Source organism: Candoia aspera, chromosome 10, assembly GCF_035149785.1.
Source record: "Candoia aspera isolate rCanAsp1 chromosome 10, rCanAsp1.hap2, whole genome shotgun sequence".
NCBI classification, from domain to species: domain Eukaryota; kingdom Metazoa; phylum Chordata; class Lepidosauria; order Squamata; family Boidae; genus Candoia; species Candoia aspera.
Window position 1 is genome coordinate 624,421 of NC_086162.1, and position 20,792 is coordinate 645,212.

General features: G+C 53.1%; 1 protein-coding gene across 1 annotated transcript; it reads left to right on the forward strand.

Moving 5' to 3' along the window:
- Positions 1–90: 90 nt before the first annotated feature.
- FHL3 (four and a half LIM domains 3) lies at positions 91–20,538 on the forward strand. The gene is made up of 6 exons (XM_063312062.1): positions 91–195; positions 16,893–17,075; positions 18,513–18,687; positions 18,798–18,967; positions 19,059–19,245; positions 19,379–20,538. The coding sequence occupies exons 2-6, from the start codon at positions 16,920–16,922 to the stop codon at positions 19,528–19,530; spliced, it is 840 nt and encodes a 279-aa protein (XP_063168132.1). The 5' UTR covers positions 91–195; positions 16,893–16,919; the 3' UTR covers positions 19,531–20,538.
- Positions 20,539–20,792: the final 254 nt, after the last annotated feature.

Below are 20,792 nucleotides of genomic sequence, written 5' to 3' on the forward strand. Positions count from 1 at the left end.
CGTGGGAGGAGCCCTCCGCCCCGTCCCTAGTCCCCCCGCGGGGCATGTCTCCGGCCCGGACCCCGCCTCCGCGCGCTGCCGGCCCCGCCTCACGGCAGCGGCCCCGCCCTCGGGGGCAAGGCGGGCGGCTCGCGTGGCCGCTCGGACTCGGCGCGCTGCCTCCGACCGGCCCCGTCGCGCGCCGGACCGCCGCCGGTAAGAGCGGGAGGGGGTTCGGCGGGGTCTCTCTCGCGGCCGCGGGGGGCGGGCGGGTGGGGTCGTCGCGGGGAAAGGCCGCCTCTCCGTCCCTTTGTGCGGGCTTCCCGAGGCCATCCGCCCGCCGGATCCGTCGCTCCTTGCCTCGCCCGGGGCCGACAGCGAATCTCCGGCGGGGTCCGCTCCCGAGCATACGGCTCCCCGCTCCCACGGCGCGGAAACCGCCGAGCGCGCCGGTCGGGACGGACAACGCGTGTCGGACTTGTAGTGGAGAGGGGGCAGGGCGGGGAAAGGCTGAGCCGGAGGCGCCCCGCGCGGTGCGCCGGCCCCCCGCTTTCCGGGCTGTTTTAAAGAAAGGGAAAAGGGCTCCCAAAAGTGCGGCGAAGAGAGAGGAGAGCGGAGCTTTCTCGACTTGCCCTAGATTCGACGGTGCGGCTCTCAGCGGCCCGACCCGCCCCCCCCCTCCCCCGGTGCGGGGCAAAGCAGCCCTGCCCGCCTTCCAGAATGAATGGCCCGCGGCGGAGCGGCGGTCGCTAACCCGGGCGAGGACTCCGGGAGGGGCGCGGCTGGTTCGGGCTCTGAGCGCAGGGGGCGGCCGTCAGGGTCCTGCTGCCATCAGGGGAGCCGCTCCAGGAGCATCTCTTGTGTTCCAAGAAAATCCCCGCCCGGGTCTCTAGGATGGCAAAGCAGATTGCGCTTGGGCAGTTCTTGGTCTTCCTGCAGGCTGCTGAGCAGCCCCCGAGGGCAGGGATCACCCTCTGGATTCAGGACCACCTGCCTGGGAGCAAACATCCTCAGAAGGGGATCTTGGCCCACCGTTCCTGCGAGGGTTCAGTTGGTGGAATGGGCTTCAGTGCAGCCTCCCTTGCTGCACTCTGGAGCTGTGGATGAAAGAAGGGTTTAGCTACCTGTCAATAACAGGTGGCACAGGGTGGTGACAGTCCCTTTGCTCTGTGCTGGGCAACCTGCTTCTTGTTCCGCCGACTACTAGCAATCTTGTCATCATAGCTCCTGGACTCCCCCACCCCCACCCCCCGACCCCCATTTGGATTCTTTCTGCTTCGTTCAGTTCTAAAGCTGCAGCCGAAGCTAACCTTAGCAAATACCTCACACCCAGTCACCCTGTCCTCTCTGTGAAAGGGCTTCTGCTGCACAGGAAGCTGGCTGCTATCACGGCCGCAGCACACTTGATCGTGCAGAGAGGGAGAATTCCTTGCCAAAGAGAAATTGGGACTGTAAGAGATTGAACCTCCTGGAGTGGTGCCCGTCTTGTGCTGGAGATGCCCACTTGGCGTCTGGCCAGGTGACTCATTGTGCTGCTCCTTCCTAGAGTGGCTCCTGGGGCCCCAGCTGTGGGGACTTCATCTGGGAGGTGTGACTTGTGCTTGTTGCCTGCTATTGCAGCTCCAAAAGCAACAGGTTTTGCGAAGAGATATAGCTGGGGAAGGGGGCATTTTCATTTCTCAACATGAAACACTTTTTCTCAAGTATTTGGGCATTTTCAGGCCGGGGGGGGAAGGAAGTTGGAATTATAATACTGGACTCCAGAGCACTTGCACAGTGTTTTCTTGTTATTATGTGTGGGTTTGTTAAGATCCTCGCCCAGTCCCTCCCCAGGATGTGGTTTTGGCAGTGACTTTCCATTGGGAAACAGGGAGGCCTCCAGCGTCAGGAAGATTTTAGCACAAGCCCTGGAGAAGTGTTTCTCAACTTCAGCCACTTTCAGCTGTGTGAACTTAACTCCCAGAATTCCCCAGCCAGCCCTTCAGTCCCAGTAACCAAGCAGAGCTTTTCTTGGTGGGGTCCTGTGCTGTTGGCTGGTTGGGCCAGCATAACCTCAGTGCCAATAGCATCAACCAGCAATGATGGAGCACCATTTGGTCCTGCGACTTCCTCCCACCAAGTGCTCTGTAGACATGGTGGTATTTGCAGGTTGGCAGGACCGGCAGGGAGCTCTGGCGTGGGCTGGTCCATGAAGTCACGAAGAGTCGGAAGCGACTGAACGAATAAACAGCGACAACAGCTTGGCACAGGTTATGATTTGGTCAACAGAATCGGTGTTCAAAGGGGTCTAAGTAGACTTGACACTAGGCCCTCTCCAACAATGTGCAGTTCAGTGGTGAGAAATGTAGCGTTCTACACATAGGTAGGAAAAACAAGATGCACAGTAAGTGATACTTGGCTCAGCAGTAGCATGTGTGAGAAGGACCTGGATGTCCTGGGAAAACACAGATTAAACGTGAGCCAGCAATGCGGCCAGTGTGAACTTGGGCTGTATCCACAGAGGTATAAAGGCTGAGGTCACAGGAGGTGACAGTTCTGCTCTAGGCGGTACTGGTCAGACCACACCTGGAATAGTGTGTGCAGTTCTGGCTACCCCAACACAAGATACATATTATCTGTATATTTTATACTTCACTAATACTGAGTAGGGCTACGTCCTCCCGGTGCGCTGGAGTCCGGCCTCTCTGGCGGCTGGCGGTGCCTGGAAAAGACTCCATGTGCGGTGGGGGCATTTGCGAGGCACAGGTCGGCTGCCGGCAGATCCCTGGCTTTCTCAGATACATGCACCACATTCCTTGCAGCCTAACCGGCCTTCCTAAGGAAGGCTTGGGTCACCCCACAGGCCAGGACCAGCAACGGTAGGAGCAATTGCCTATTGGAAAACCTTTTGGTCTTCCCATGTGCACATTGGCGAAGTGAGTAATTTAACCCCTGCCTGCTTGTTCTCGGGGTATTGGGCTAAAACAAGACTTGCTGCACTTCCCATTCAGAAGCTGCTTGCTCAGTTGACCGCGAGCACACAGAACAGCCCCTTTATTTATGTGCTTGCTTACTTATTTATAAGGTTGCCCAAGTCTGCGATGACTCTGGGCAGTGTACACTAAAAAAAATTGCAACCCAGAGCCTGGGGAAAGGACCAGATTTTCAGAGCTCTTTCCAGTGCAGCCAGGGTGGAAGCCAATTGTATCGGTGTGTGTGTGTGTGTGTGTGTGTACCTCTGGTGGTCCGTCGCATTGTGCTTCTGTTGCTGCCAGGTAGAGGCTGCCTTTGGCTCCACTGCCAGGGCTGCTGAACTCTCTGGCCAAAGAAAACAGCAACTAATTAAGGCTGGCTGGGAACCGGGGTGCAGCAGCTGCTGAGCCCACCCTTTGCTATTCCTGGAGCAGCAGTCTCTTTCCGTGGGGCCAGACTACATTCCAGAGGGGATTCAGCCCCAGGAATGGTGCCAAGGGGCAGCCAGCCAGGAGAGGGACTTGGCTGCAAGTCCCTGCTAAGGCCAATGGCCTTGTGTTGCTGGCTTTCAGAACAGATCAAGCCAGCAGTGCAGAGTGAGCCAGCTCGAGCCCATGGCCTCCTCGAGCCCAAAGCCTCCTCATGGCCTCTGTGGACCTTGAGTTCCCCTCCCCCCTTCCCTCTGGCCAAGATGCTGAAGGCTTTCTGGATGCTTGGTTGTGGCAACTCCAAGCAAAGGGGGCCCAGCTTGACCCAGCCTTTCCAAACCTGTTATGCGGGTGGGGGGGGGCAAGTATTTCTTTGTGGTACTCCCAGGCCTGGGTCAGTACGTAGGGTGGAGGCTGGTCTCCCTTTTTGCTGCTGCTGTGGAAAGGACTTTCCTTGCTGGGAGCTGGCTCCAGGGAGGAGTCCTTGCCCGTGTTCGTGGCATCCCTTCCCCCCAAGTGCCAAGTCCTCCCAGTAGGGGACTGGACAGACGGAAGGAGTGGGGACAAGCACCTGCCCAGGTTCCTCCAGGCCAGGCTTCTGCTTTCCGTAGCACTGGCTGGGGTGGGGGTTGGGGCTGCAAATCAGAGTCGCCTTCCTTGGAGGAAAGGGCGGGAGAGTGCAGTAGCAGAGGGGGCTGCCCCAGCAGGAGCCTCCCCCCACATGGCCTGTGGGTCAGATAGGCTCTGGAAGTGTGAGTCAAGGTCTGCTTCAACACAGGCACCCGAAAAAGGCTCTTGGCTGCCAAGGTTGGACTGCAATGTCATGTGGGTAGGTGGGCAGCCTGTTTCCCTCTGTGTCTATCTCGGTGTGTGCAAAGGCCATCTGAACGCTGACGTATCTTGAGTTCCCACCGTAAATCAGTGGGAAATTATGGTGTGATTCCAGGAGATGGGGGCAGATGGGAAAAGGATATTTGGGGCGACTCATCTATCTTTCCTCTAGATACCCAGCTCACTCCTGGGATGCCCGGGTCCCTCAAAACCTGCATTTGTATAAGCAGGAACCACTGACTTCTTGCTTAAGTATATCTCTTGCATTCATCCTGCACATGTTGGCAACCAGGTATGGGTTCAAGATCCATCATATCTTCCATGTTTCCCCCAAAGAAGCAACCACTTATATCAGATAAACAGTAGCCGAAAAGACAGGTTTGGCTGGGGCACAGAGAAGTCCAGAGAGAAGCTTGGAGCCTTTTCCACCCAGACCAAGTCCCTGAGGCTGTAACATGGGGCGGGAGAGACTGGCAGCCTCTCTGGAACCCTTTCTTTGTGCCTTCTGGGGTTGGGATCTCTTCTGAGGCTGGTGAAGAAGCCACCGTATCCACCAGTTCACCCCTAGCCTGGGCAGGTTGACTCAACGGTCTGGAATGTTCTCTTTCCAGATCTTTCCACCCCTCCCCCCCGCCACCAGCCTGCCTTCCCCGAGAAACCACCTCTCCTGCTGTCAGATAAAGACGTTCCCTCGGCAGTCTGGAGCAATTCCCGTGCAGAAGCCAGGAGCTTTTCCTCGTAGAGGCTTGGCTCAAGGCTGCACGGCTTTGCTTTCGCAACATGGTTCCCTTTTCCCTCCCTCCCAGCTGCTGTTCTGTTTCGCAAAGCCACGGGAAGGTCTCCTAAGGGAGCTCCCGGCAGCCCTCCGCCAGGCTATGGGCTGGCTCTGGGGGTGGGGGGGCAGGGCCCTGCGCTGGCTGGGTCTGCGTTCTGGCATCTGCAGCCCTCCTAGGCGCCCAGGCTCAGCTGAGCTTGAGACAGCCTCATGGCCTGGTCCTGATCCTGATCCTGATGGGGGGGACGTGAATAGTTAAGGCAAATGGAGATCATTTTGGTGGTCATGGCTGTGCCAAAGATCCCCAGCAACTGTCCCATGGGAGTGCTGGGAATGTGCTGTTTCTCCTTTTCCATTTGCAGTACTGGAATTCCCAGGGGTCCTTGACTGGGCCGCGTAAAAAGACAAAAGCCAAACCGATTTAAGTCATGTTGCATTTGTATGCCAGGAAAGATGCCTCAAGCTTCCAATGCTGAACAACCTCCTGTGCATTGCTAAGTAGGAGGAAAGTGTGGCTTTGCGCTGCGTGGCTGCCACACTTTCTTCTGGGCAGCCCAAAAGGGTCCAGGATACACAGCAGCCCCTCTTCAGCAGGGTCACTGCTGGGGATTCGGCAGGATGTGTGTGAGCGGCGAGGGGACTCTCTGCGCAGGGATCTCTTTGGCTTCAAAGAGTTCACGGTTAAACTGACAGAGCATCAGTTCCTAGGAAGCAGCCCTCCAGCTGCAGCAGGGCGCTCCTCAAGACATCCCATTTCTCTGTGTGGGGGGGGTGAGTGATGCAAATGCCTGGACACTCCCTCTCCTTTGCCTTGTCTTGAGAGAAGACAGTCTGCTGTCTTCTGCCAGGAGCAGCTGCTGGCTTGAGCTCCTGGCTCTCTCTCCCGCTTTCCCTGAATGCCTGGCATCTCCCAGCCTAAAAATACAGGTTCCAGATTGGAAGGGTAGTGGCCGTCATCTGGGTGCCTTGAAGGTCCAGAGCAGCTGGCTGAGACCCTGGTGTCCCTCCCTTCCATGTTGGAGGCTGCCCTTTCCCACCTGCTTCCTCTGTCATCAGGAGATGCCTCCCTGTTCTTTCCTGGGGTGTGCAGTGATCCAAAATAGACTCAGGGATTGTCACAGCTCTGTGGCTCTTCTGCCTTCATGGGCCAGGCATGTATTGATTCTGCCCCTTTATGCTGCACTTGGAAAGGTATGTGGGTGATCCCCTGGTGGTGTCAGAAGTGGGGAGTAACAAATTGGGGGGGAGGACCATTGCCCTGCGTAAAGAAATGATTGGGAGGACTCGTCTGGGACTGAGGAGGACCGGCCATTCCCTCTCCATGCAGAGCTAAGCTTCATCCTGCATCTGCAGCCCCCTTCTAGAGAAGGCACAGCCCTGCCATGGGACACCCCAAATGGGGCTCTTTCTTAAAGCTCCTGCTCTTGCCTTGATGCCTGCATTTCATCTCTTCTCTGGGCTATTGCGTGCTGGAGTTTGGGTGGGAAATGTATGCTCTGTGCATCAGTTGTGAGCTGCCAATATGCCTCTTTTTCTTCACTTTTAGACAGATCTAATATTTAGAATTATCTTGTTGCACCTGTATGTATCTTAGAGGGCTCGCAGATGAAAGACTTCAAGTATTGACATCAGATACCAATATGCACACCCCCTGTGTAAAATGGTAGGCACTTAATGTTCAGTAGTTTGAGTGTTACAATTGACCTCACTTTACATGCCAGCCACCAACCAATTTTCCTGCCCCCTGGTCCTAACAAAGGAGCAGGTTTGCACTTCTGCTTTGACAGTGCATTCTTCTTGCACATTGCAACATTTGCTTGAACACCTTGGCACTTGACCTAACCTTACGAAAAGGCTTCACCACTAAGATAATGAAAATTGCCCCCATTTCTGAGTTCTTTTTGAACTGCAGCATTGCAGCGACCACAGATCCTTTCCTCTGAAACAGGTAACTGCATCACTATGGACTTTAGATTTTAGTCCAAGGACCTTTGAGAATCTAAAAGCTACCAATGGTTCTGGGGCTCAAATTGCCACTGATCTTTCAGCCTCTTGTTTTGAAAGTCTGAAGCTGACTTGCCAGCAGTCAAAAGTCAGGACTAATTTGGATATGACTCCAGTTGAATCCCAAGCATGGCCGTGCTTTCCAGCTGGAGAACTGCCTTTTCTGAGAGCTGGCAGAGGAGAGGAGGTGAAGGTCAGTAGGGAGTCTCAGGAGCTTCTCTCCCATTCAGACGCTGCCAGTAGCTAGAACATGGAGTCTTTTCTCAGCAGCAGGTTTGTGCTAAGCATGGTTGATGTTTTACAACAAGGGTAAATAAATGCTGACATTTGGTTTGCAAAGGCCTTTAAAAATGGAGGCAATATGCAGGCATACACAAATGCAACTCTGGTCATTACCTTCTCCGAAAGCTCGCCAGGTGGAAGCGGATGGACGGGGAGTCTGCTTAATTGGGTGACCAAACATTTGTTTAGTGGTTCGTGAGTGCACAAAGTTTGAGCAACATTGGAGTAGGTTGTCACTGGGAAGCTTCCTGCCCCTGGATGGGGTCCTCTGGTTTCGAATAGCCCCTCTCTTCTCTCTTGCCCTGTGGGAAAGGCTGTCACCTGCATGTCCAGCCTGGAGGGAGGAGGTCCGGAGCCAGTTTGCTGGCTGGGTAGTACAAGATGGAAAATCCCACTTGCGCCTCTTCCTATCCCTGGCAATAAAAATGTAACAATTAATTTAGCTTTCGTCTTTTGTGATGGAGGTAGCCTTATTCCAAACTTCTTTTGCTAAGGATTGAAGGAAACTCACCCGGTGTAGTAAACCTTGCTGTGATGAGGGTTCCTAACATCTGAAAAGCAGTTAACAAGCTATTTCCAAAAGTAATTAAGAGAGGAAGTACAGTATGCAAACCCAGTGGCCTTTGAAAAGGTGCCAACTGCAATTTGGACAAAAATCACCATCCCTCATCTCCCAGACTCTCAACCTGCCGGAGACCGCTGTCTTACAGTCTCCTCGCAAGGAGCAACTATCTGGAGCACTTGTAAGTGGTCCCAAGTCCTCCTTGTCCAGAGAGGAGTTCCGAAGAGCCACTCCACTTTTTGCTCTTCAGTCTGCTGTGGTCATTGGCTCCCCCAACTTCAGTTTGCCATTTCCTCCCCAGGAGTCCCTTTCTTCCCTGGAAGTCCCAATTCTTAGTGACCACATAAGTACATAGAATAGGGGATCCAGGAGGTGGTGACTTCAGGTCTTCCAGCGGTGCCCTGTTACTGCTGTCATTGAGGCTGTCCCCAGCTTAGAATGCAGAAAAACAGACTCGCTCCCTCGGATGTGTCAGTTGGTCTCCTCAGGGAGTGAGACATGGAGCCTGGAGGTTTGTGTTTTGCAACTGCTTTTCTGCCTGAAGGTGAAGCTTTCAGTGGAGTGAGGAAGCTCAGCAATGAAGCTTCCTTGTAGATTTCAAAATTGCCGTCCCCTCCAGCATATCTGGCCCACCTGGTTATGAGGGCAGATGCTGGGGCTCCTAGACCACATTCAGCCTGGACTCGGTGGCTCTTTCGTGAAAGCACCTGTTCCTTTTAGGTGCTCAGCAGTCGCGGGGGAGGTGCTGAGAAGCCCAGGTCCCTGGCAAGGCGCTGGGTTGGGGCTCTTCAGCAGCACTGCTACCTTCCTTTATACTTGAACCCCTGACTGGAGGACATATGCAAGAAGGTGGCGCCCAAGGCCCCCAGGGCACTTTGGAGAAGCCCTGTGAAAATCCCAGTGTAGATATTGATGGATGCATTGATTTATTGAACAGCACCTATATCCTGGTGGACTCTGGGCAGCACATGGTTATAAGAACCATCAATAGAGATAGAATAATACAGTAATGTAATAAAACAATCTGTCACATAACCATAGACCCATATGATCAGCTTGGGCTAAAGTCTCAGGGGAATAGGACAGTTTTTATCTGCTTGAGAAATGTAAGCAGGGCGGAAGCCACATGTCCGTCGGTTCCAAAGAGTGGGGCTGCCACAGGAAAGGGCTCCTGCCTCACCCACATCCCTTGGGCTTTGTGGGGTCCTCAGCGAGCCTCTTCTAGAAGTCTGGGCCAGGTGGGCAGATTCTGGCAAGGTGTTGCCTGATGCATCCGGTGCTGTCACATGTGGGGCTTTAAGAGAATCAGACGCAGCCCTTCGCCCTGGGCCAGAAGCCTCCTGCAGCAGCTTTGCAAGTGATGCACCAGCTGAAGCTGGGTCAGGCCCTCCCTGAGCATGGTTTTCACCTGCTGTTCAAGCAGGGACCACAAGGTCAGGAGGGCTCTTTCGGAGGGAGCATGTTCCATTCCAGAGTGTTACTGACCAACAGCAGCTCTGCCTGAGTAGGATTTAATCGGAATTTGTTCTCACCCATCCAGATGCAAACTTCCACCTTTGCTGTCCAATTAATTACAGCATGGCCCTTGGGGGTTCTGGATGTAAATGGGGCTGGTCTCCTCTTGCTTTCAGGAGGAGGAACACTCAGGCTACTCCTTGGACCCCATGGCTAGCAGCTGTACCAGGGGTCTCCCCAGGAGCCAGGAAAACTGCTGCCCAGCTATTTTCGCAGCTTCCTGAACTTTATGTATGGGGGGGGGGGTATCCTTTTTTTCTCCTCCCCAGCTTGCTGACCCTTTCATCGTAGGTGGAACTACACGGGAGGTCTCAGTTAGCACTCCCTTTACTCCCCTTAGCCTGGCTGGCTGGACCCAATGATGAGCACCCCCCACCCCCGCATCTCCCCATGGGGTGGGATGCTTGCTTCTGGGCGGCTGGACCAAGAGAAAATGACTGCTGCCTTGAAAGGTTAAGGGCCTCTTCCTGGGAGCGGCCTGCGCAAACTCCCCTCCCCCCCCCCGCTTGTGCGCCAAGTGGGCTTGACCAGGGCCAGAACACTGAGCTGCTACTCTCCTGCAGAGGGTTTGAAAACAAGCAAGGATTTCTGACCTTGCAGACGGATGCTTCAGTGACAGAGGCAGATCTGTTGTTGGTTGATGCTGGGGCTGTCATCGCTATCAGATGACCTGGCCCAGTCTCCCAGGTAAGGGACATCACTCCAGCCGTCCTTCCCTGGGGGGCAGAATGCTCCCACCTACTCTTTCCTGCAGACACACGGGAGCAGATGGCCCAGCAAGAACAGCCTGAGCCTGCCAGCTCCAGAGTCTCTTCTGGCTGGAATCGGGGAGGGGGCGTCTCCTTGCTGGAAAAGAGATCAAAGTTGGTCGTTCTTTTTACTGCCAGTAACCCAGAGGCAGCTTGACTTGATTTCTCATCAGGGTTGCAAAGCCTTCACACCCTTAAACGCCTGATTTATGGCCTCCCCCCCACCCTTCCTGAGTGGCAGCTCTCCAAGCAAAGAGTCACCACCCTGAGCGAGCGAGCCTGTTCTGACCAAATTTGGGGAAAAAGTTCCCTTGAGCCATTGAGCAATATTAGTATGGGGAGGATGGAGAACTGCCATCTCCTGGTTGACCGTGCAGTCAGTTCTGAGGAGCACCTTGGCCTTCCACTTCCTGCCTTGTTCTGCCTGGGTGCAAAAGAGCAGCGCCCCCCCTCCAGCCCCGCTTGTCGGGGGGGGGGGACATGCTGGGAGTTCTGAAAGCCTGACCGCTACCCGCGTTAAACGTCGAAGGAGAAAAGGCGATGGCAGTGGGGACACGAGCAGGTGTTCGTGAGCATCAGGCTGGGTGATCAGACAAGAGACTCTGGTGACGGGGTCCCCTCTCTGGCCCAAAAGAGGGAACGTGCTCCTGCCGAAGAAGCAGGTTTGCCGGGAGGTCCAGGTTGTCCGTGGAAGGACAGGTGGCTGCAACAGCCTGGGACGCCCTTCCTGCAGAAGCCAGACCTGGTTGCCGGGAGGTGCTTGGGACCCAGGTGACGGCAATATTTTCTCTGGGGGGCCACCTTGAAGAGTGTCAGCCCTCCAAGGCAGACCAGACTAGGAACCCAAAGTCATGCAGGCTAACACAGTACAGATAGTCCTTGAGTTATGATGGCCGTTGGGACCAGAATTTCTGTCAGTAAGCAGTATGGTCGTAAAGTGCAATGTGTGGCCACATCACTTAGCGATGGCAATCCCTGCAGCCCCCATTGCTTTCATTAAGCAAGGATCATGGGTTGCTAAGTTATGCTGATCTATGACCATAATAAAGATTTGATTTGATTTGGGTCACTAAGCGAGCACCTCCTCACAACTTCCTGCCAGCTTCCAACAACCAAAGTCAGTGGGGAAGCTGGCAGGAAATTGCAAATCCCAGGCAGCTCACAAGCAGACTGGCAGGCAGGTATGGGGCTGCTGCTGGGTGGGGGAGGGGGGACGAGTGGCAGGGGAGGCTGTGATGAGGCTGTGATGTGGGCGGCCTTGGAAGATGGTGGGGTGGAGAGATGCTACCTAGGGAACAATCAGAAAGGAGCCCACAACAGAGTAACGGACAGAGAAAGAAATTTAGGGAGGCCCTGCCGTAATTACTCAGGAGGTAAATAGGGAGGGCGGGAGATTGGTACTTTCAGACTTGCAAGATTATGTTAATGGAGCCTTACAATAAAGTAGAATTAGCTCATCTGGTTGTGTTTCCTGTCTGGTTTACCTGGGAGGGCTGACAGAGGTGCAGCGAGCACTGTGGGGCTTGGAGTGGCTGCTGCCAGGTGGAAGAGGGTGTGTGGGTGGCTGGTGAGGCATGGCGCAAGTGTAGAGGGGGTAAGGGTGGGTACACGTGTGGGGGAGACTTACCAGAGCAACTTGCAACCTTCTCTGCCGGCTTCCCCAATGACTTTGCTTGTGGGAAGCCGACAGGGAAGGTCACAATGGTGATCATGTGACCGCGGGATGCTGCAACCACCATAAGTACAAGCCAGGTGTCAAGCACCCAGACTGCAGTCACGTGTTTGTGGGATGCTGGGACAGCCAGAACTTCAAGGACCAGTCGTAACCACCACCCATTCAGTGCCGTAGTAACTTTGAACAGTTTCTGAATGAGTGGTTGTTAACCAAGGACAACATATATTATAAGTTTACAATAACAGAATCTTGCAAGTCTGAATACGCCTCACCCCCGCCATCCCTTTATCTTCAAGAGAACTAGGAAGGGTCTTTTCTGAGATGCTTACTCAAATTACATTTCTGCCTCAGACTCAGATTTCTTTTGTCTGACCATTGTCTTGGTTGCGGCTCTTCCTCCTGTTTCTCAAGGTCATTCCTACTTACCATTGCAACTACAGAGTGCTTTTCAACTGAGTAGTCAAAGGTGCTGTTTCTTGCTGATAAAGCTTTCAAGTGGGGAAGGTGCCTCCCATATGAACGTGTCACTGCATGTCCCATCTCCTTGTCAATTCAAACTCCTCATGAGCCTGGGGGCCAGAACTCCCTAGCCCAAGGGAGGACCTAGCGAGATTGGCAGGGTGGTGCCCGGTTGCTTTCCTGTGTGTGAAGGAGGTGCTTTCTCTTGTTCTGGGCTGCCAGGGAGCTGGTGTGCTTCATCTCCCCATCTCCCCTACTTGGCTTTCCCCTCACTGAAATAAGAGTCATCCCTAAGTCTTGTGGCTGGCCCTGAACAATTATTTGGGAGGCCACATGTGGGCAGCTGGCCACAATTTCAAGACTTGCTTGCAGTGGACGTTAATAATTTTACTCCACTCTCTCCAGAAACCTTAAAATATTGTGTGTGTTGTGAACAAAAGCCTTTAAAGTTGCATATGGCCCCTGGGTGGGGAAGGGGAAGCCAGACGTGCAGTGGAAGGTGGGTTCTAGGCCAGGTCATGTGGGAAGCATCTGTTTCCCAGCATCCTTGCATGGTGGGCCAGTAAGCGCAGTATGTAAATCATGGGGCTGCCACCAGTATCCTAGACCCCAAAGAGACCCTCACAGGTCAGTGCAGGAATTCAACTATCCTGGACAGATGGAAGACGTCCAGTCAAGGGTAAGGGGTTCCACTGTCCAAGTGCTTATTGGAACATGTTACTGTATGCCTTTCTGAAACAAATTCCCTTGCTCCGTACCTTGCCCTCTGGACTGATAGAGAACACTCTGATATTTGAAAAATGCTGTCCAATCCCCCCTCTTGTCTTTTCTCAGAGCTAAATAGACCCAGCTCCTTCATAGGACCTAGACCTGAAATTGAGCATCTACACTGACCTTCTCTGAACCTGTTCTAGTTTCTTTGAAACCTTCTTAAAGCGAGGCACCCAGGACTGGACACAGTCCTTGAGAAGGGGTCTGACTAAAGTGAAAAAGAGTGGAATGATTACATCCTACGAATTGAAAATTATCCTTTTGCTAACAGCCTAAAATTGCATTTGTCCTCTTTGCCAACATGGAACACTTGTGGCTCCTATTCAGTTTGCATACTACAACTATTCCAAGACTTTTTCCAAATAGGCATCAGCCATCCTGTATCTGAGCATGATTTTTGATTCCTTCTCTCTGTTAAATTTAATTTTGTTACTCTCAGCCCTTTTTCCCAACTATCATGATCATTTTGAATCTTATAACAGTATATTTCTGTCTTTTAGAATATTAGCTATTCTATCCAAGTTTGTGTCCTTGGCAAATTCGTTAAGCATTCTCTTCATCTGTTAATCCAATCTTTTATTCATCCCATAAAAATACTGAAAAATAGAGGGCCCAGAACTGATTTTGGGGCATCCCACCTATTGCCGATCTCCTGTTTGAGGGGAAATAATTGATTACCACTCTTTAAGGATGGCTTTTGAGCTGGTTCATTGTCATACTATCCAGCTCACGCTGATTAGAATCCTAATCAGCATGCCACAAAAGACTTAATCCAATACTTTGCTGAAAACAAGATGTTATATATTTATAGCATTCTGCAACGTATTAAGGAAATGACCCAATCAAAAAATGAGATAAGATTAATCTGGCAAGAAGCCCATGCTGGTATTTGGTAATTGCCCACTTCATTTGCAAAGTGCTCTTCTGAGGTATTGATGTTAGACTGACTGGTCTATAATTTATCAGAACTTCCTTTTTTGCCCTTTTTCTTCAAGATAGGTACAACACCTGCCCTTTCCCAGTCATCCAGCACTTCACTGTTCTGGATTTCTCAAAGGTAATGCATCAAGGTTTGTGTAGACCAGACCCATGTTCCTTTGGTCCCCTGGGATGCATTTAGCTGGTCCTGGAGATTTAATTTAAACTCATTCACAATAAAGAGGTATCCCAGACAATATTTCTATCAAGCTTAAATCCTCCTCCTCCTCCATTGCTTCTGTTCCTTTTGAACAACTGTTATATTGCAGTGAATCTACCTAGTCTCTATTGTAACTATAGTTTGTTATCCTTTATTAAAGCACAAGCTTATTATTTTTCACACTGAATGTTAATGTAGAAGCAGTGAAGCCATGAACCATCAGCCAATGTTTTTCTTTGAGTGGGTTAAGAGGCTCCATTTCAGCAACACCCTCACTTTCTCCGATGCATACATCTTTATGTGACATCCTTATTTCAGAATTTTCATCTCCAGTCGCTACTTAAAGTCTCCCGAACCAATTTTACCACGTTAACCAAACACTTCTTTATCAATCCTTGTGGTCTATCTTGGGCCAGCGATCCTTCATACACATATTTCAGGCCCTGGCCCCAGAAACCAAACCACTCCCACAAACACCAGTTGTGTAGCCACTTAATGACTTGCAGGAATCTTATTGGCCTTTCCAGTCCTCTTCTATGGACTGGAAGAGTGGATGAGAGCATGCCCTGAGCCCCCAAAATCTTGAGCTTCCTTCCAAGGTCTGCATGTCTATGGTGACAGGGTTGTAGCTGTATCTTGGTATCATTCCTTCCACATGTCTAAGCAGGAAGGGATAATTGCCTTGTCAGTGGACTTGAAAGATCTTCGAAGTTGTTCTGTCATGTCCCTGATCCTTACTCCAGGCAGACAGTGTACTTCCTGACCTAATGGGCCCAGTCAACATACCTTTGTTTCAGTTCCTTTTGTGCTAGTGAATCACCAACCACCATGACTCTTCTTTGCCTTCTGACAGGGCACAGCCACAGCCTTTGCACCCTCTGGGGATCCATTCTCTCTCTGTTGCTGGTTTCATTATGAGAGCCTGGAAATGGTTCCTAAGTTTCAGCAGTGCAGCATGGCTTCCTCAGGTGGTTGCCCTCATCCACTGGGCTTGCTCCTGATTCATCTTGACTTTGTGGAGGAAGTTCTTGCTGTAGGGCCCCGTGTCTTTGGACTGATACATCCTTTCTCACCAATTGAAGAGTGGCCACTTGCTGCTCCAGGTCTTCAAGGGCTGTCACAAGCTTGCCATTGCAACAAATGCATATCAAGTTGTTCTCAGGCAGGAGCAGCAGCATTGCAGGTCCCAACTGCAGACCCGTCTTGTTCATATTCACTTCACTGAGCACCACCAGAAGCCTTTCGTTTCCTCTCCTGTTCTCTTCAGGCTCTCCTATTGCCCAAGTGCAAACTCTTGCTTTAGAGAGAGAACTTGCTGGGGAGTCGAACACCTGTCGGCTCCCTTCTTTTTCCTCTGCTGTAAGACCTTCATTCTCAGTGCTTCTGGAGGTGAGATATTGAATCACGGGGAGGACAATCAGATGCGCAGACGAGACAGTATAGCCTCTGTTTCTGAGCTCATGAGTCGTATGACGAGAGCCGTTGTCTCTGGAGACTGTTGGAGTTCCAGTTTCAGATGTAAGGAAATACTCACTAAATTAGTGCTTGGAGAAGGGAGAAAAGATGGTGCTTGCAGAATAAGCTTGCAAGCTTTCTACCCACTTGGAATATTGCAACAGAGCTGGGGGGTCAAGTGCACTGGAGTTGTTAGATCAAGTGATATCGATCTTGTGTATGGCAGCTAAATGGATACTATTGGGTAGAGTGTGAAACCAGCCACTGGGTGGGAAGCTTGCTAGTTGGGGATCCAGGAATTTGGACATGGTTCTTCTGTTGCACTCAAGATGGCACTTGTCACAGGAGATGGGCCCCTTGGCTTGGCAAGGACCAGCTGGGAGTTTGGCTTCTGTTGCGGCATAACATGGCGTGCTGCTTTTGCAGGTTTCCCTCTTCCTCATCCATCTTTGTATCCCCTCCTCCTCCCTTCTCTGGTTTATTTCAAAAAGAATTGAAATGCTGGAATTTCCCAGAGGCTGTAGTGATGGCTCACCCTCCCACAGTTCCCGGACAGCTAGTCCAGGCCTGCTAACAGGAGCTTCTGGCTGGAAAACCAGCCCATCAGCCCTCCTGTGAGAGGACCTCAGCTCCTTGCTCACACTGTGAGGGTGCTGGAGGTCAGTGGCGGGAGATGAGAGGTCTGGAGGAATTCCTCTGCTTTTGCTCCACCCAAAGACCCCATTAGAGGGAGGCCCTGGGCAGAATGAGTTGCTCACCTCCCTACTACCTTGGTTGTGTGGGAGGGCAGCATCTAGCCAGAGCTGCTGAGAGACGGGGAGAATTGGGTCTCTGCTGGCAAGAAATGCACTTGCAGGTGAGGAATGGTGGACTTGCCACAACTCCCTGAGAGGTGATGGGTGCTTGGCTGAGAACCAAAGGAGCCAGAGGGCTACCTAGCCAAGGGAGTCCTCCTGTCCCCAAATACCCAGAGTTTGGAAAATGGGCTTCTGGCATAGCCAGTGGAGGCCAAGAGCCGCTGAGCATAGAGATCCGGAAATTTAGAAGAGAAAATTGCATCAAGAGTTGGAATGTTGGATTCTGAAAGCTTCAGAAAGCCATTTCGCTATGTTGCAGCTCCCTCGCCATTCAACACCAGTGCAACATGTGGCTTGTAGAAATCACAGTGAGTGGTGCCCTTCCTTCCCGGCTTGGGTGGGAATGTATATGACAGAAAGACAGAGGAAGAAAGAGAACCACCTCTCCCCAAATGGACAGATCTTCCCCCAAAATCCTGGCTAAGAAAGTCAATCGAGGTTTGTTTTCCTTGTTTCCTAGGAGGCACACAGACTTCCAGGGAGCAACATGACAGACGGCTTTGACTGTGCCAGCTGCAAGGAGTCTCTTTACGGGCGCAAGTACATCCAGGGTGATGGAGGTCCTTTCTGCATCCCCTGCTATGAGTCCCACTTCGCCAATACCTGTGCTGAGTGCAAGGAGCTCATTGGACATGACTGCCGGGTGAGGGGGGAAACTGCATGGGCTGCCTCGGCCCCACCCTGGCTGTCCCTCTTCCTCCCAATATTTATATTGGAAATCTATAAGGAAAGCCCTCACAGGGCAGCACATGAGAACATATAAAATACAATCAAATGATCAAAACAATACCAAAAACCGATTACAATTAGGTCGACAACATTAGCTCCGGGGCAGGTCATTGCTTTAATAGCTGAGGCCAGTGTCCGGGGCAGGGAGCCCCGCCTCTTCCACAGGGAGAGGAGTGGACCCCTCCCTTCTAGCCTTCTGGGCTTCCCTGGCTGGAAACGGGCGGGCACGAGCTCAGGGCCCCCTTAGCCTGATTCAGGCTCAGGACATGCCCTTCTGCTAGTGGTCTGGCTGCCCTCTCACCTGCGGCCCCTTTTATTTACTCCTTCCTCCCAGCCTCCTCCTGCTCAAGCCCTTTCACTGACTTTTTCCACTGGGCCACCCAGGGTCAATTTCTTGGGAAATCCTTCCCCGGTTCCCAACCTGAGAATTTGTGGAAGGGGCCTAGTGGCCCCTTTTCCAACTAGCGTGTGTTATGAAACAGCATCAGCTTTCAGGAGCTGCACCTCGGTTTGCCAGGTGCATGGAGTGGCTGGACTGATGTAGGATTGACACTGGGGGAGGTGGAGCAGGACAGTGATGCAGATTAAATGTAAAATAGAGTTCAAGAACTGTATCAGTTGTTGTGTGTGTGTTTTTAAAAAAAAGCTATTGTGTTTATTGAGGCAGCCTGAAACCTTTTGGTGTATATAAATTCAGCAAGTCAGCAATCTCTTGCTCAGTTGTGCTGCGAAAATGTCTTTGTTCCAAAACAGCTACTTTGAGATCTGCAACAGAGTGTCCTGGGAGGTTAAAATGCTCTGATATTACTTCATTGCTGTTTTGAACCCTGATGTCAAACTCGTGTTCATTAACTCTTTTGCACAAGGTTTGTCCTGCATGCCCTGTGTAGAATCCAAAGGGGCACTGCGGGCAGGTGATGGCAAAGATCAGGTGCCTCTCATCTTGCGCGTCTGTTTGTTGGGGCCTGTGACGGTGCTGTTGGTGTAGATGTGGGGGCAAAGTAAACGTGGGGTTTGTGGCAGGGTGTTTCGTGTCAGCACCATTGTCCCATTGTCCTTTGCTGCTCGTGAGAATCTGCTTCAGGTGGGGCAGAGTCTGTGTGCAAGCTTGGATCTGCCACCCAGTCCCAGAGAAAGCGCAGCATCCTTGTCCAGTTTGGGCCGGGGCATATTAATAATGCGTGTGAACGCACCTTGCAGTGACTGCAGGAGACAGCCGACGGGCTTGGTGGTTCAGTTCCCGGGGCTGCTGCAGACTAAGACGGCTCTCTTACAACATACGGAGGGAGATGTCAATCCCCAGGGGCCCGAATCGGTAAGCGGCCACCTCTGACCCTCTTCTCACCCCCAGGAGCTCTACTACGAGGACCGGCACTACCATGAGGGCTGCTTCCGCTGCTTCCGCTGCGACCGCTCCCTGGCAGACGAGCCCTTCACCTGCCAGGGGCAGGAGCTGCTCTGCAATGGCTGCTACTGCCGGGAGTTCTCCTCCCAGTGTGTGGCCTGCCAGCAGGTGGTCATGCCAGGTGCGATGCCCAGCCCCATCCTCCTCCCCACCCAGACCCAGCTGCCCAGTGAGGGAGGGAGGGCGGGAGGGCAGAGCTTTCAGTCAGTTGCTTACCGCCCTCCCCCACAGGCTCTCGGAAGCTGGAGTACAACGGGCAGACCTGGCACGAGCACTGTTTCATCTGTGGCAGCTGCCAGCAGCCCATCGGAGCGCGCTCCTTCATCCCAGAGCAGAACGAGTATTACTGCGTCCCCTGCTACGAGAGCAAATTTGCCCCCCGCTGCACCCGCTGCAAGAAGGTTGGATCTTGGCCACTGGGGGAGGGGAAGCAGCTGGTAGGAACTCCCCTGGGGCCCCGGGATGAACTTCTACTCCTGTGTCTGCTCACAGTCGCTGACCAAGGGAGGAGTGACTTACCGGGATGAGCCGTGGCACAAGGAGTGCTTCGTTTGCACGGGCTGCGAGGCTCCCCTGGCCGGGCAGCAGTTCACATCTCAAGAAGATCAGCCGTACTGCGTCAAGTGCTTTGGCAGCCTTTACGCCAAAAAGTGCAGCGCCTGCGCAAAGCCCATCACGGGTGAGCAGGGGTAGCGGGCAGCTGAGCCTCCAAGGACTCTGTGGGGCGGGGGTGGGACCCGCCTGGCTCACCTGCAGGATTGGGTAGGGAGGGGCTGCTGCTCTCCATCCCATCCCTCCCTCTTTCTTCCCAGGTTTTGGGGGAGGCAAGTACGTCTCCTTTGAGGATCGCCACTGGCACCACAACTGCTTCAGCTGCTCCCGCTGCACTACCTCCCTTGTGGGGAAGGGCTTCATCCCTGACAACGATGAGATCCTGTGCCGTGAATGTGCCGGCAGCCTCTGAAAGGACGCCCCCTGTGGTTGTCCTCCAGATTGTGTGTGTGCCAAAGCTCTCTCCTGGAGCAGCCGCAGGGCAGGGATGGTTCTCCCCTCCCCGGCACTGCTGACTGACGCCAGCCTCCTCTTTCCTGCCAGTCAAAAGTCTTGGCTGGGCATGTGTTCTTGGCTTTCTCGCCCGGCCCCTTTCCAATTGGTGAGCTCAGGCCGTTTCCCTTTTTCACTGGCAGTATGGCGGAGAAGCCCACCTCCACCAACCATGATCTGCCTCAAGGGCCGCCATCTTCAGGGCCCGGAAGACAGCAGGTGACTGTCTCCCAGACGTGGCCGAAGCCCTCCGCTCCCCACCAAAGTGCATTTGCTCTTCCCACTGATCTACCCTGGTTGTCTGAATGCCAGCAGTAGCAAGCCCACTGCCATGTTTCTTTCTGGCCATCCCCCTTCCCATTTTTGCACTGGGGGGGGAGGGGAGGGACAAGCCACAGAAGCCTAACCTCCCCACAAGGCCTGGAGCACCATCTCTTTCTGTCCCCACCAAGTCCTGGAATGGCAGCAAGCCCTTTGGAGGGCATCCTTCCCTTGCTTCGGTCCCCAGGAGTCCCTGAGTGGCTCGGCACAGGCTGCCAGAGGAAGCTCCAGCTTTCTCTCTCACGCCCCCGGGCTTCAATTGTGAATCCCCTGATGCCCTCTCCCCCTGCCCCTGGGCTGAGGAACCTGAGGCCTGAGCTCTGCACCTGCAGCTTTCTGCCCTTGGACCATCCCCACCAGGAAGGAAGGGGCTCTGTTGCTTTCTGCAGACATTCTCTATGGCCTGAATTTCCCTCCTGCCTCTCTCTGGCAAAACGCTATGCATGTTCCTTTAAATGAGCCATGTAGCCTTTCCTCAGATGCTTTGCTGTCGGGGAGCCAGAGACCACGCTGGGTGCCTGCCTGGTGGTGTGGAGGCTCACATCTGGTCCATGGATCTCTCCCCCCCCTTTTCTGACTTTCTCTAATAAATTGTGTTAATGGCTTACTGAGGATAATTCACTTTGAGAAGGGGTGGGGGTGAGATGGGTTTGCCATGCCTGGATTTTGCATTCTGTCTTCTCACTGAGACACATCCCAAATCCCAAAGGGTTCAGTACTCCCTCCTCCAGCCCCCCCTTCACAGCCTGTCGGGTGCACTTGGAACTTTGCTCCGCCCAGGATTTGGCATGTGGAAGAAGAGCCAAGCGCCCCGTGATAAAATCGAGGGGCTGCTCCCACAAAGGGCAGTGCTGCTCCGCG

What these genes read in the sequence shown, in the direction of transcription:
- FHL3 (XM_063312062.1), top strand. Translation starts at nt 16,920, where the DNA reads ATGACAGACGGCTTTGACTGTGCCAGCTGCAAGGAGTCTCTTTACGGG. An exon ending in TCATTGGACATGACTGCCGG is followed by an intron (nt 17,076 to 18,512) that starts GTGAGGGGGGAA and finishes TCTCACCCCCAG; the next exon opens with GAGCTCTACTACGAGGACCG. An exon ending in CTGCGCAAAGCCCATCACGG is followed by an intron (nt 19,246 to 19,378) that starts GTGAGCAGGGGT and finishes CTTTCTTCCCAG; the next exon opens with GTTTTGGGGGAGGCAAGTAC.